Source organism: Martes martes (genome assembly GCF_963455335.1).
Source record: "Martes martes genome assembly, chromosome: 8".
NCBI lineage: Eukaryota > Metazoa > Chordata > Mammalia > Carnivora > Mustelidae > Martes > Martes martes.
In genome coordinates, this window is record NC_137895.1 from 91,156,428 (window position 1) to 91,171,679 (window position 15,252).

A 15,252-nucleotide genomic window follows, 5' to 3' on the forward strand; every position below is an offset into this window, starting at 1 on the left:
GAGAAAGGTAAGATACTTAATAATGCACTTATGAAGATTGCCTCACGTGTGTCCATTTGTTTCTGGATATTGCTTGGCAAAGTTACGTATATCAAAAGCCAGAAAACATAAGCAACAGGTTTAGGGAGCTGGTTTATTAGTGAGGAGAGTTGATTTGAAGTGGGAATCAGCAGAAGTTGCTCAAAGAGGTCACTAAGATAAACCCTAAGACAGATTCTGAAGGCTAAATGCTGTGAAGAGCACAGGGTTGGTCAGGCTGATCAGGCTAGCAAGGAAACAAATTCCACAGATCACTCCCTCTGTACCCCATTCATGACCCAGAGCTCCACAATGGGACTTATATACAAAGTATATATAAATTGGGTTTATATTCAAGTTCCAGAAAAAATTTATTTTATTACTTCAGGAAACTTTGGCCTAAGCGGTCCCAAACTGGCTTAAAAATACTTTCATTTGCCTGAACAAAGGGTGAAAAACAAAACTACATCTTTGTATTTTAAACTCTTTATCTCCCTATTTAGAAATAATTTGAAGGGAAAAGAACAGAACTACAAATGAATGTGCTGCTGTTAAAATTCTACATAATGACATAAGATGATCAATATAAAATACTAGTTAAACTCTGTCCATACCCATAGAACGTACAAGAGTGAAACGTGATATAAATTATGGACTCTGGGGTTGCCTGGGTGGCTCAGTGGGTTAAGCCTCTGCCTTTGGGGCAGGTCATGATGTCAGGGTCCTGAGATCAAGCCCTGCATCAGGCTCTCTGCTCAGCAGGGAGCCTGTTTCTCCCCCTTCTCTCTGCCTGCCTCTTTGCCTACTTGTGCTCTCTCTCTGTCAAATTAAAAAAATAATAATAAAAATTTTTTTAAAAACATAAATTATGGACTCTGATGTGTCAATGAAGGTTCATCATTTGTAACAAAAGTACAAACACTCTGGTGGGGGATGTTGATAACACAGGAGGTTATGCATTTGTAAGGGCAGGAGGTATATGGGATATCTCTGTACGTTCCCCTCAATTTTCATTGATCCTATGAGTGCTCTTAAAAAATTGTTTTAATTTTAAAACACACCAAAAATACTAATTAACAGATCCTTCTTAATTTTGAAAATGGACCATTTCAGTATGGTGTGGAAAAACAAAGGAAAATAAGGATGGTGGGGCGGGGGGTTGAAAACTGACACAACTGTTTCCAGGATAAGGACAAGTAAAATCTGTACAGGCAATATTGCTGAAAAACTGCAAATCAGATATAGGATTTACATTTTGTTTTGTTTTGTTTTGTTTTTATTTAACACTTCTGTAAATATGCTTTCTAGTTAGAGAGTTATAAGCACAAGATCCATATTAGATATTTCCTATAGATGTCTCTGTGTTAACAAATGGAATTAAATAAAAGAAGAAAAGTGCATGTGAGCAGCTTGCCAGGATTTTTCCTGCAGTTTCCAATACTAGCTTCTTTTTTTTTAATTAATTTATTTATTTTAATAAACATATAATGTATTTTTACCCTCAGGGGTACAGGTCTGTGAATCGCCAGGTTCACAGCACTCATCATAGCCCATACCCTCCCCAGTGTCCATATGCCCACCACCCTCTCCCGTCCCCCCTCCCCCCAGCAACCCTCAGTCTGTTTTTTGAGATTGAGTTTTTTGTGGTTTGTCTCCCTCCCGATCCCATCTTCTTTCATTTTTTCTTTTCTTACCTCCCACCAACCCCCTCACATTGCATCTCCACTTCCTCATATCAAAGAGATCATATGATAGTTGTCTTTCTCCGATTCACTTATTTCGCTAAGCATAATAACCTCTAGTTCCATCCACGTCGTCACAAATGGCAAGATTTCATGTCTTTTGATGGCTGCATAGTATTCCATTGTGTATATATACCATATCTTCTTTATCCATTCATCTGTTGATGGACATCTAGGTTCTTTCCATAGTTTGGCTATTGTGGACATTGCTGCTATAAACATTCGGGTGCATGTGCCCCTTCGGAGCACCACGTTTGTATCTTTAGGAGATATATACCCAGTAGTGCAATCGCTGGGTCATAGGGTAGCTCTATTTTCAGTTTTTTGAGGAACCTCCACACTGTTTTCCAGAGCGGTTGCACCAGCTTGCATTCCCACCAACAGTGTAGGCGGGTTCCCCTTTCCCCGCATCCTCGCCAGCATCTGTCATTTCTTGACTTGTTAATTTTAGCCATTCTGACTGGTGTGAGGTGGTATCTCATTGTGGTTTTGATTTGTATTTCCCTGATGCCGAGTGTTGTGGAGCATTTTTTCATGTGTCTGTTGGCCATCTGGATGTCTTCTTTACAGAAATGTTTGTTCATGTCTTCTGCCCATTTCTTGATTGGAATATTTGTTCTCTGGATGTTGAATTTTCTAAGCTCTTTATAGATTTTGGATACTAGTCCTTTATCTGATATGTCATTTGCAAATATCTTCTCCTATTCTGTCAGTTGTCTTTTGGTTTTGTTAACTGTTTCCTTTGTTGTGCAAAAGTTTTGATCTTGATGAAATCCCAATAGTTCATTTTTGCCCTTGCTTCTGTTGCCTTTGGCGATGTTCCTAGGAAGAAGTTGCTGTGGTTGAGGTCAAAGAGGTTGCTGCCTGCATTCTCCTCAAGGATTTTGATGGATTCCTTTCTCACATTGAGGTCCTTCATCTATTTTGAGTCTATCTTCGGGTGTGGTGTAAGGAAATAGTTCAATTTCATTTTTCTGCATGTGGCTGTCCAATTTTCCCAGCACCATTTGTTGAAGAGGCTGTCTTGTTCCATTGGACATTCCTTCCTGCTTTGTCAAAAATTAGTTGACATGGACAGGACTGGAAGAGATTATGCTGAGTGAAATAAGTCAAACAGAGAGAGTCAAGTATCATATGGTTTCACTTATTTGTGGAGCATAACAAATAATATAGAGGACAAGGGGAGATGGAGAGGAGAAGGGAGTTGAGGGAAATTGGAAGGGGAGGTGAACCATGAGAGACTACGGACTCTGAAAAACAACCTGAGGGTTTTGAAGGGGTGGGTGTGGGAGGTTGGGGGAACCAGGTGGTGGGTATTAGGGAGGGCACAGATTGCACGGAGCACTGGGTGTGGTGAAAAAACAATGAATACTGTTATGCTGAAAATAAAAAAAAAAAAATTAGTTGACCATAGAGTTGAGGGTATATTTCTGGGCTCTCTATTCTGTTCCATTGATCTATGTGTCTGTTTTTATGCCAGTACCATACTGCCTTGATGATGACAGCTTTGTAATAGAGCTTGAAGTCTGGAATTGTGATGCCACCAACTTTGGCTTTCTTTTTCAATATTCCTTTCGCTATTCTAGGTCTTTTCTGGTTCCATATAAATTTGAGGATTATTTGTTCTATTTCTTTGAAAAAAATGGTTGGGATTTTGATAGGGATTGCATTAAATGTGTAGATTGCTTTAGGTATTTCACAATATTTGTTCTTCCAATCCATGAGCATGGAACATTCTTCCATTTCTTTGTGCCTTCCTCCATTTCTTTCATGAGTACTTTATAGTTTTCTGAGTATGGATTCTTTGCCTCTTTGGTTAGATTTATTCCTAGGTATCTTATGGTTTGGGGTGAAATTGTAAATGGGACTGACTCTTCAATTTCTCTTTCTTCTGTCTTGTTGTTAGTGTAAAGAAATGTGACTGATTTCTGTGCATTGGCTTTATATCCTGGCACTTTACTGAATTCCTGTGCAAGTTCTAGCACTTTTGGAGTGGAGCCTTTTGGGTTTTCCACATATAGTATCATATCATCTGCAAAGAGTGATAGTTTGACTTCTTCTTTGCCGATTTGGATGCCTTTAATTTCTTTTTGTTGTCTGATTGCTGAGGCTAGGACTTCTAGTACTATGTTGAACAGCAGTGGTGATAGCGGACATCCTTGCCGTGTTCTGACCTTAGCGGAAAAACTTTCAGTTTTTCTCCATTGAGGATGATATTTGCAGTGGGTTTTTCATAGATGGCTTTGATAATATTGAGGTATGTGCCTTCTATCCCTACACTTTGAAGAGTTTTAATCAGGACGGGATACTTCACTTTGTCAAATGCTTTTTCAGCATCTATTGAGAGGATCATAGGGTTCTTACTCTTTCTTTTATTAATGTATTGTATCACATTGATGGATTTGCGGACATTGCAGCCCTGGAATAAATCCCACTTGGTCGTGGTGAATAATCCTTTTAATGTACTGTTGGATCCTATTGGCCAGTATTTTGGTGAGAATTTTCGCATCTGTGTTCATCAAGGATATGGGTCTATAATTCTCTTTTTTGGTGGGATCCTTGTCTGGTTTTGGGATCAAGGTGATGCTGGCCTCATAAAATGAGTTTGGAAGTTTTCCTTCCATTTCTGTTTTTTGGAACAGTTTCAGGAGAATAAGAATTAATTCTTCTTTAAATGTTTGGTAGAATTCCCCTGGGAAGCCATCTGGTCCTGGACTTTTGTTTGTTTGGAGATTTTTGATGACTGTTTCAATTTCCTTACTGGTTAGGGGTCTGTTCAGGCTTTCTATTTCTTCCTGGTTCAGTTGTGGTAGTTTATATGTCTCTAGAAATGTGTCCATTTCTTCCAGATTGTTGAATTTGTTGGCGTAGAGTCGCTCATAGTATGTTCTTATAATTGTTTGTATTTCTTTGGTGTTAGTTGTGATCTCTCCTCTTTCATTCATGATTTTATTTATTTGGGTCCTTTCTCTTTTCTTTTTGATAAGTCTGGCCAGGGGTTTGTCAATCTTATTAATTCTTTCAAAGAACCAGCTCCTAGTTTTGTTGATTTGTTCTATTGGTTTTTTAGTTTCTATTTCATTAATTTCTGCTCTGATCTTGATGATTTCTCTTCTCCTGCTGGGTTTACGCTTTCTTTGTTGTTCTCTCTCCAGCTCCTTTAGGTGTAGGGTTAGGTTGTGTATTTGAGACCTTTCTTGTTTCTTGAGAAAGGCTTGTACCACTATATATTTTCCTCTCAGGACTGCCTTTGCTGTGTCCCACAGATTTTGAACTGTTGTGTTTTCATTATCATTGTTTCCATGAATTTTTTTCAATTATTCTTTAATTTACTGGTTGACCCATTCATTTTTTAGAAGGATGCTGTTTAGTCTCCATGTATTTGCGTTCTTTCCAAATTTCCTCTTGTGATTGAGTTCTAGCTTCAGAGCATTGTGGTCTGTAAATAGGCAGGGAATGATCCCAATCTTTTGATACCGGTTGAGACCTGATTTATGACCCAGGACGTGGTCTATTCTGGAGAATGTTCCATGTGCACTAGAGAAGAATGTATATTCTGTTGCTTTGGGATGGAATGTTCTGAATATATCTGTGATGTCCATCTGGTCCAGTGTGTCATTTAAGGCCTTGATTTCCTTGTTGATCTTTTGCTTGGATGATCTGTCCATTTCAGTGAGGGTAGTTTTCAAGTCCCCTGCTATTATTGTATTAGTGTCAATGTATTTCTTTGATTTTGTTATTAATTGGTTTATATAGTTGGCTGCTCCCATGTTAGGGGTGTAGATATTTAAAATTGTTAGGTCTTCTTGTTGGACAGACCCTTTGAGTATGATATAGTGTCCTTCCTCATCTCTTATTATAGTCTTTGCCTTAAAATCTAATTGATCTGATATGTTTGCCACCCCAGCTTTCTTCTGATGTCCATTAGCATGGTACATTGTTTTCCACCCCCTCACTTGAAATCTGGAGGTGTCTTCGGGTCTAAAATGAGTTTCTTGTAGGCAGCATATTGATGGGTTTTGTTTTTTTATCCATTCTGATACCCTGTGTCTTTTGATTGGGGCATTTAGCCCATTAACATTCAGGGTAACTATTGAGAGATATAAATTTATTGCCATTGTATTGCCTGTAAGGTGACTGTTACTGTCCAATACTAGCTTCTTATGACACTTCTCTCTCCAGACAGAATCCCTCTTGACCTGGTGCAAGGCAGTGATGAGAAATCATACAGCAATAACAACATTCATCCTGCTGGGATTGACAGATGACCCAAAAATACAAGTTCTGCTTTTTGTATTTTTGTTTCTCACCTACATGTTGAGTGTGACTGGAAACCTCATCATTATCACCCTCACGCTTTTGGATTCCCATCTTAAAACTCCCATGTATTTTCTCCTCCGAAATTTCTCTTTCTTAGAAGTTTCATTCACTACTGTCTGTATTCCCAGATTCCTGTATACTATGACAACTGGAGATAATACTGTTACCTATAATGCTTGTGCCACCCAATTATTTTTTGTTGTCCTCTTTGGAGCAACAGAATTTTTTCTCCTTGCTGCCATGTCCTATGACCGCTATGTGGCCATTTGTAAGCCCCTGCATTACACAACCATCATGAACAGCAGAGTCTGCACTACCCTTGTTCTTGGCTGTTGGATTGCAGGCCTGTTAATCATCCTCCCACCTCTTGGCATGGGCCTCCAGCTGGAATTCTGTGACTCCAATGTGATTGATCATTTTGGCTGTGATGCATCTCCTATTTTACAGATCACCTGCTCAGACACAGTGTTAATAGAGAGAATTGTTTTGAGTTTTGCCGTGCTGACACTCATTGTTACCTTAGTGTGTGTGGTCCTCTCCTATACCTACATCATTAAGACCATTCTAAGATTCCCTTCTGCCCAACAGAAGAAAAAGGCCTTTTCCACCTGCTCTTCCCATATGATTGTGGTTTCCATCACTTATGGCAGCTGTATCTTCATCTACATCAAACCTTTAGCAAAGGAAGGAGTAGCAATTAATAAAGTAGTGTCTGTGCTCACTACTTCAGTAGCCCCTTTGCTTAATCCATTCATTTATACGCTTCGAAACAAACAAGTGAAAGATGCCTTCAAAGACACAGTAAAGCGCATTGTATTTCTCACAAAGAAGTAAGAGACCATTGATGTTTTTTGAGGTTAAGTTAAATTAAATTTACATCAGAATACCCCATGAGCAGCATTCATGAATTTGCCAAATAAGTGGTTTAAGTTAACTGAATTTTTTCCTTTAAGCCAATTTACCCACAGAAATGTTTCTACTGCCCATTCTGGAGATTTTTTTTTTTGAGTGTACTGTCTCATGAAATATGGTATGACTGCAGAAGAGAAAGAACAAGACCTCCAAGTACTGAATGTGTTCTACTGACATTGCCATTGATGGTGCTTAAACGTAGACTCAAGGAGAGCAAGACTGAATTTAGGGGTAGAACAACTAAGTCCTACATAGATATCTTCAATATCTAGACTTAATTTAAGAAGAATGTTAGTGAGCAATTGGCGAAATAGGTGAAGGGGGTCAGGTGAATGGTGGTAGATGGTAACTAGATTTGTGGTAGTGATCCCTTTGTAACATATACAGATGTCAAGCATAATGCTGTATATCTGAACTTATATAATGTTATACACCAATTTTTCCTCAATATTTTTAAAAAGAAGAATGTTAGAGACTAGGAGTCCTAATCAAAACATCAAAAATGTTGCTAAATTGAGAAGGAACATCTGGTTAGTGCAGACTGACTACTGAAGATAAAATTCAGGTATAGTGTGAAAAAAAATAATAGACAGAAAAAAGGGAGAGACATGGGGAAAGAAGTAACAGTCATTCAGGAACCTTGGAGCAAATAATTGGAATTTTTTTCTATTAAATGGCAGAAACATTAATTGTAAAAGTAAAGTTGTGCGCTTTCATAGTACATATACAACCATTATCTATGCTTCGTAAACATCATCCAGTTGCTCAAATGTATTTTTTATTTTGTATTCTTTATTGTTAATTGTTCATACAAGGTAATGGCCCTCATATAAGTTTCTTTTATACTTCAAAAATATTCAGGGAAAATAGAAATCTATTCTCCAAGGCCTTTATTCTTTTTTTCATTTAAAATTTCTTTCTTTTTTTTTTTAATGAAACAAGATGGGATTGGGAGGGAGACAAACCATAAGAGACTCTTAATCTCATAAAACAAACTGAGGGTTGTGGGAGGGGGTGGTTAGGTTATGGACATTGGGGAAGGTATGTGCTATGGTGAGTGCTGGGAGGTGTGTAAGCCTGACGATTCACAGACCTGTACCCCTGGGGCTGATAATACATTATATGTTAATAAAAAATAAAAAATTTAAAACAAATAAATAAGATTTCTTTTTTTTCATTTAAAATTTCTAAAAAACCTATAAAATCCTACTACATGTTCACCAGCTTCTCTTCTGATAATTAATTTAAGCATGCATCTATATGTGGTATGTATTTACTTAGTAGTTGGGTTGATTACTTCACTTGAACTGTGAATCCTTAGCAAGCAGAGTTTGTCTAGGAATCCCATCACTTACTTTGGATGATGATGAGAAAATTAAGAATATTATAGATTCAAAAAGAAATATCCTCCCTAATTTCCTATTCAAACACCAAGTGCATCTGGATAAATCCAACACTGGAAATTCAGTAGGTTGATGAAAGGTAATCCTCTACCTCTGATTTGGATACTGAGATAGTCTCCTCCTCACTTACTCCATAAGAGAAAATGGAAAAGGATTGCGTTGTGTCAGGTCTTTGGAGCTGGAGGTAGTGCATCAAATAACAGGTCACAATTTGACCCAACTCCAGTTCCTAAACATAACTCAATATATTACTGAAATTGATCATGGCTTTTCACTTGGCCCAGCTTCAACAATGAAAATATTCCGAACTTTGTTGAACTTACAACTTTGTTGAAACTTAATTTTGTGTACATTGACATGGAAGGGACAAATTTTTGCACCAGCCTGCTCTCCCTCAGCTCTTCCTTCTAGGTCCCCTATTTCAGTCATTTGGTGTTATCAGTTTCCTCCATCAAAAATTTCTTATTTATGTCTCAAAAATAAAAAGTTAACACATCTCATATTCCTGTCATACATCTAATCTGAAATTATATCTCTCAACCAGAATTATCTTGACAACTACCTACTGATATCCTATTTCTAATCTCTTCTCTGAATTAGTCAGCCTAAGCAATATCACAACATATATTTTCCTAAAACACTATTTTAATTAGTGTGCTTCTTGCTTTAAATCTTCTAGAGCCTTTAGTTCTTTATTTGAAACTCATTCTCTTAGCAATCCGGAGTTGCCAAACTATGTTCATAGATGCCATCTATGTTCAACCTCACTAATCCAAACATTTCCTACAACCCTCAGCATTAACTTTAATCCAAAATCTAAGCTTTTCACAGGATAATCACTTACATGAAATATCCTTCATTTTTTCCCCTAATCAAACCTGATTATACACCATTCAAACTTAAGTGATTTTTTAAGGGCCCAGCTCAAATTCATCTTCCATTTTCCTTCTTTCATCCTTTCTTCCCAAAATTATTTTCTATTTCCATACACCCCATAAGAATTCTTGTTAACTCCACATATTTTGTCATTATTCCCCAACTGGTTTGCATTATGTTCTATGTGTTTTATCTTGTCTCTATAATTCTTGAAGGGCAAATAAATATCTTTGACAAAGGAAGTATTTTAATTTTTTTTTAATAAATGCCAGTTTATCACCTCTACACTAGGTATCAGTTGTACAGATATGACTGCCTAACCTGAACTCTTTTTATACCAAGTGTCATATAGTTCAATAATATATGACACTGAATGCTTTTAATATTTATAATTTATTTCCTCACTGTTTGCCTTAACTTTGCTCCAACAATTCTAATAAACCACATTCTCCCTTCCTGATTAGACATAGTCTGATCTGGCATCAAACCACACACTACAGTTGCTCACACTATTTCTTTTACTTCCATCCAAGACCTGTCCTCATCCTTTCATTTATTCATTTAACAATTACTGAGTAACTACAATGTGCCAGGTACTCTTTATGAACAGATGGGACATGGTTTCTCGCCTCAAGGAACTTGTAATCCACCCTCAAGAAAGAAAAAGATGATGCTTATATGTAAACAGAACCTCCCAGATTCACTCCTTCCCTTGGTCTCTCAGAATGCTTCTTTAAGCATGGGCTTCTTGAAAAATAAAAATAAATACAATCACATTGATGAGATATGTCCAAGAACAGAGAAAGCAACTGAGAGAGCTTCCAATGGCCAAAGTTGAAACAATTTGGGTAACAAAATAAATAATATAGTAGTAGATTATAACCCAAAGAATAAAATGAATATCTAAGATTCATAGTGATATAAATAAATGATTGAATAAATTAATAAATGAGGGAGAAGAGACAAATCTCCTCTGCAGAAGTATTCCTAATAATTTAGCAGACTCCATCCTAAAGAAAGGGAAAACTTTACAGCAGAAAAACAAACAATCTCTCAGTCAGGTGATCAAGGTCAATAGCAATAGTTAAGTGATTTTGACGGTATGTATCTTTGACAGGATGTGATAAAAATACCACTTTACTTCTGTGGTCTTCTTCCCTATAACATCAGACTAATTCCAATAGTGGGACATTCTATGGAAATATCTGACCAGTAATCCTCAAAATAGTTAAGGTCTCCAAATATAAGGAAAGTCCGAGAAACTGTCACAATCAAGAGGAGCCTAAGATAATGTAACTATAGTAATATATAACAAAAGATAATAGAAACAACTAAGATAATATAACAACTAAATATGATATCCTAAATGGAATCCTGGAATAGAAAAAAGATTTTGAAAGGTGAAAACTCAAAAAAATCTGAGTAATTATTAAGTATGGATTTTACTTAATAATAATGTATCAGTATTGGTTTATTAATTGTAACAAATGCATTGTACTAATGTGAGGTGTTAATAAGAGGGGAAACTGGTCAAATGATGTATGGGAACCACCTACACTACCAACTCAATTTTTCTGTAAGTCTAAAACTGCTCTTAAAAAAAAGGGTTTATTAAAAAGTAAATACTGTCCTCAAGTTAAATGACACCTGTTTTCTTCATGCTGAAAAAATGTACAGCTACTTAAGTGACGGATTTGAAAGAAAATTTTAAGATCTCTCTTGCAGGCTACTGAACACAAAGATGCCATTCACCCCATTGTTTGATTTCTCTCATTCTTTTCTTTAGCCTGCTGATGACCTGTGTTTGATCTCCCATTGCAACTTCCTCACCATCCTCACCAGTCCCTCTGGGATGACCTCCCTTAAACATCTCTTTAACTTTTGTTCTTAAAGATGGCAACAAAGGATCTTTATTAGCCTCTCAGAACCAGGACCCCCAGGGACATATTGTTTGTTAGCACAATTGATCCCAAAGTGGATGCTCTGAAGAGAGAAAAATTAAAAAAAAAAAAAAAACCTCCAAAAAGAAAGAAAAGGCTCCCCCAAAAGCTAATGTCTCTTATTCAGGTCATCGCTTCTCCTAAGAAGAGAAAGAGCTCTAGGAATTCTCTGGCCTTCAACACAAGTTTTGTATATTTTAATAAATGTTTGAACGTATGTCCAACATCTTGCTATGCAGTATACAGAATACAGCAAAGTAAATCTGCCCCCAGGACAGCAAAACAGTATATAAAATATACAGCCATGAAAAGTTGACAATACAAGAAATGCATGAGGCAACATATACTGAAGTCCCACATAAGTGACACAGATCATGTGTGCTTACAACACAGAAGAGAGTTCCCTGTGGTCAAGGGAAATAGTAACTGCATTTATGCTATTTACTAGGTGCCAAACATCATTCTAAGTATATATAGTAATAATAGACTAAAATCCCTATATATTATATCTCATTATCATCCATATATTATTAATTACTATTAACGAACTACCATTATCATTCCTGTATTGCAAATAAGGGAACTCAGGCACAGAACCTGACACACACAACTAGTAGATAGAAAAGCTGAGATTTGAACCCAAGTAATCTGGATCCAGAGTCCATAGAAGACCAGAACACAATATTGCTACCCATTTGGCAGGCCCCATGAGAAGAGAGAATGCTCCTTAGACCCAGAAAAAAAAAACTTAAAAATGTAAAAAGTAAGCAGAGAGCATTTCTTACCAAAAAAGAAAAAAAAAAAAAAAACCAAGAATGTGCTTCAAAACTCTAGGGTAAATTTTTCTATCTAAGCAAAATACTTAAAGTAAATATAAAAATTAGAACTAGTTAGTGGTATTTACTGACTAGGTGAGAAGAAAGCAAAGTCTAAGTCACTTGTAGAGTTTAAATCTAGATGACTGGAAATGCACTGCTCTTGACACAAATAGATAATGTGGAGAATCTTAAGCCCTCCAATTTCACACTTCTTCAAAATTGTTTTGTGTATCTAGGGCCTTTGCTTTTATGAATTTTAAAATCCAGCTTGTTAAATTCTCCTTGAAAAGAGACCCTGTTAGAATTTTGATTGGGACTGTGATGATTCCATATATCAATTTGGGTAAAATTGTAATCCTAACACTATTAAGTCTTTGGATCCATGAACAAGTTTCATCTCTCCATTCACTTAGGCCTTCTGTAATCCTCCTACAATGATTTATAGTTCTGTGTGTGTGTGTTGTTGTTGTTGTTGTTGTTGTCGTTGTTGTTTTTGTTGTTTTGTTGTTAAAGATTTTATTTATTTAATTGACAGAGAGAAAGATCACAAGTAGGCAGATAGGCAGGAAGAGAGAGAGGGGGAATCAGGCTCCCCACTGAGCAGAGAGCCCAATGTGGGGCTCGATTCCAGGACCCTGAGATCATGACCTGAGCCGAAGGCAGTGGCTTAACCCACTGAGCCACCCAGGTGCCCCTGATTTATAGTTTTAAGCATTCAAAAACCACACAACTTTTGTTAGATTTATCCTAATCCACATTTTTATGTAAACTGTACTTTTTATTCTTGAATTATAATCGTCATTATAAATATATAGAAATGCTATTGATGTTTATATATTGACCTTGTGTCTTGCTACTGTGCTAAGCTCATTTATTAGTTGTAGCATTAATTTTATATTTCCCTTTAACTTTCTTTTGATGATTATGTCATCTGAAAATAAAACTATTTTAGTGCTTCGTCCAATTCATATGGTTTTTGTATTTTCCTTCCTTATTTCACTGATCACTATTTTCAATGCCCAAAAATTCCTCTGCCCACCTCTGACAACCACTGTTCATTTTTTTGTCTCCATAGTTTTGCCTTTTCCAGATTGTCATTTAGGTGGAGTCATGTGGTATGTAGTCTTTTCAGATTGGCTTCTTTAACTTACCAATATGCATTCAAGATTTTGTTTTAATTATTAATTGGGCACTCTAGAATCAGCACATCTTTAGGGTTAATACATACTTAACTTATGACAGTTTACATTCAAATAATGTTACACCATCTTAAATATAGTGTAAGAATCTTATAACAGTATACTTTGATTTTGTCCCTTCTGTTTTCCACACATTTTGTGCTATTGTTGTAACACATTTTATTGTACATATGATATAAACCCCCCAAAAACTTCTCATTTTAAATGAGCAATTATCTTTAAAGAGATCTTTAAATGAACAAAAAATATCTTGTATATTTACCCACATACTTATCAACCCTGAGTTGCTTCATTTTGCATCTGTAGATACAAATTGATTATGATGTGCCTTGGTGGAGTTTTAATTATGCTTCTTCTGCTTAGTATTCGTTGACATTCTTGGTTAGGGTTTTATAGTTTTCATAAAATTCGGAAATTTTTCAGCCATTTTTTTAAACATTTTTCTGCCCTTAATCCAATCCCCCATGGACTCCAATTACATGTTTTAGGTCACTCAAAGTTGTCACACAGCTCACTGATGATCTTTTCTAAAAATTCTTTTTTCTCTCTGTTTCATTTTGGATAACTTCTATTAGTATGCCTTCAAGATTACCAATATTTTCTTCTGCAAGGTTTAATCTGTGTTTAAACCCATCCAGTATATTTTTTTTTTATTTCACACACTATAGTTTTCATCTCTAAATTTGGTTTGGGTCTTTATATTTTTCTTGCTTCTACTTAATTTTTTGAATGTCTGGAGTGAAATTATAATAGCTGTTTCAATGTTCTTGTTTGCCAGTTCTAACATGTTTCTGTTAGGGTCACTTTCAACTGACTAATTTATTTATTCATGTTTTACATATGTAAATTTATATTTTATATATATATATATAAAATAAAACGTGCATATTTTATACACACACACATATTTTGCTTCTTTGCATGTATGATAACTTTTTTTAATGGTCTTTTTATTTATTTATTTATTTATTTATTTTTTAATTAAATTTTTTATTTATTGTCAGCGTAACAGTATTCATTGTTTTTTTTACCACACCCAGTGCTCCATGCAATCTGTGCCCTCCCTAATACCCACCACCTGGTTCCCCCACCCTCCCACCCCGCCCCTTCAAAACCCTCAGGTTGTTTTTCAGAGTCCATAGTCTCTCATGGTTCACCTCCCCTTCCAATTTCCCTCAACTCCCTTCTCCTCTCCATCTACCCTTGTCCTCTATATTATTTGTTATGCTCCACCAATAAGTGAAACCATATGATACTTGACTCTCTCTGTTTGACTTATTTCGCTCAGCATAATCTCTTCCAGTCCTGTCCATGTTGCTACAAAAGTTGGGTATTCGTCCTTTCTGATGGAGGCATAATACTCCATAGTGTATATGGACCACATCTTCCTTATCCATTCATCCGTTGAAGGGCATCTTGGTTCTTTCCACAGTTTGGCGACCGTGGCCATTGCTGCTATAAACATTGGGGTACAGATGGCCCTTCTTTTCACTACATCTGTATCTTTGGGGTAAATACCCAGCAGTGCAATTGCAGGGTCATAGGGAACCTCTATTTTTAATTTCCTGAGGAATCTCCACACTGTTCTCCAAAGTGGCTGCACCAGTTTGCATTCCCACCAACAGTGTAAGAGGGTTCCCCTTTCTCCACATCCTCTCCAACACACGTTGTTTCCTGTCTTGCTAATTTTAGCCATTCTAACTGATGTAAGGTGGTATCTCAATGTGGTTTTGATTTGAATCTCCCTGATGGCTAGTGATGATGAACATTTTTTCATGTGTCTGGTAGCCATTTGTATGTCTTCATTGGAGAAGTGTCTGTTCATATCGTTAAAATGTCTATACTGCCCAGAGCAATCTATACTTTTAATGCCATTCCGATCAAAATTCCACCAGTATTTTTCAAAGAGCTGGAGCAAATAATACTAAAATTTGTATGGAATCAGAAGAGACCCCAAATTGCTAAGGAAATGTTGAAAAACAAAAATAAAACTGGTGGCATCACGTTACCTAATTTCAAGCTTT

The 15,252-nt window shown here is 36.4% G+C and overlaps 2 protein-coding genes across 2 annotated transcripts in view; both read left to right on the forward strand.

Annotated features, from left to right (window-relative positions):
- Positions 1-15,252, forward strand: part of LOC308347502 (olfactory receptor 6C4-like) — a gene marked incomplete at both ends in the record, with an annotated part of 188,342 nt that overhangs the window by 56,255 nt on the left and 116,835 nt on the right. The window lies entirely within an intron of this gene.
- LOC308347462 (olfactory receptor 6C2-like) lies at positions 5,976-6,914 on the forward strand (the record flags this gene model as incomplete). Its single annotated transcript, XM_080810938.1, has 1 exon — positions 5,976-6,914. The coding sequence occupies one exon, from the start codon at positions 5,976-5,978 to the stop codon at positions 6,912-6,914; it is 939 nt and encodes a 312-aa protein (XP_080667064.1).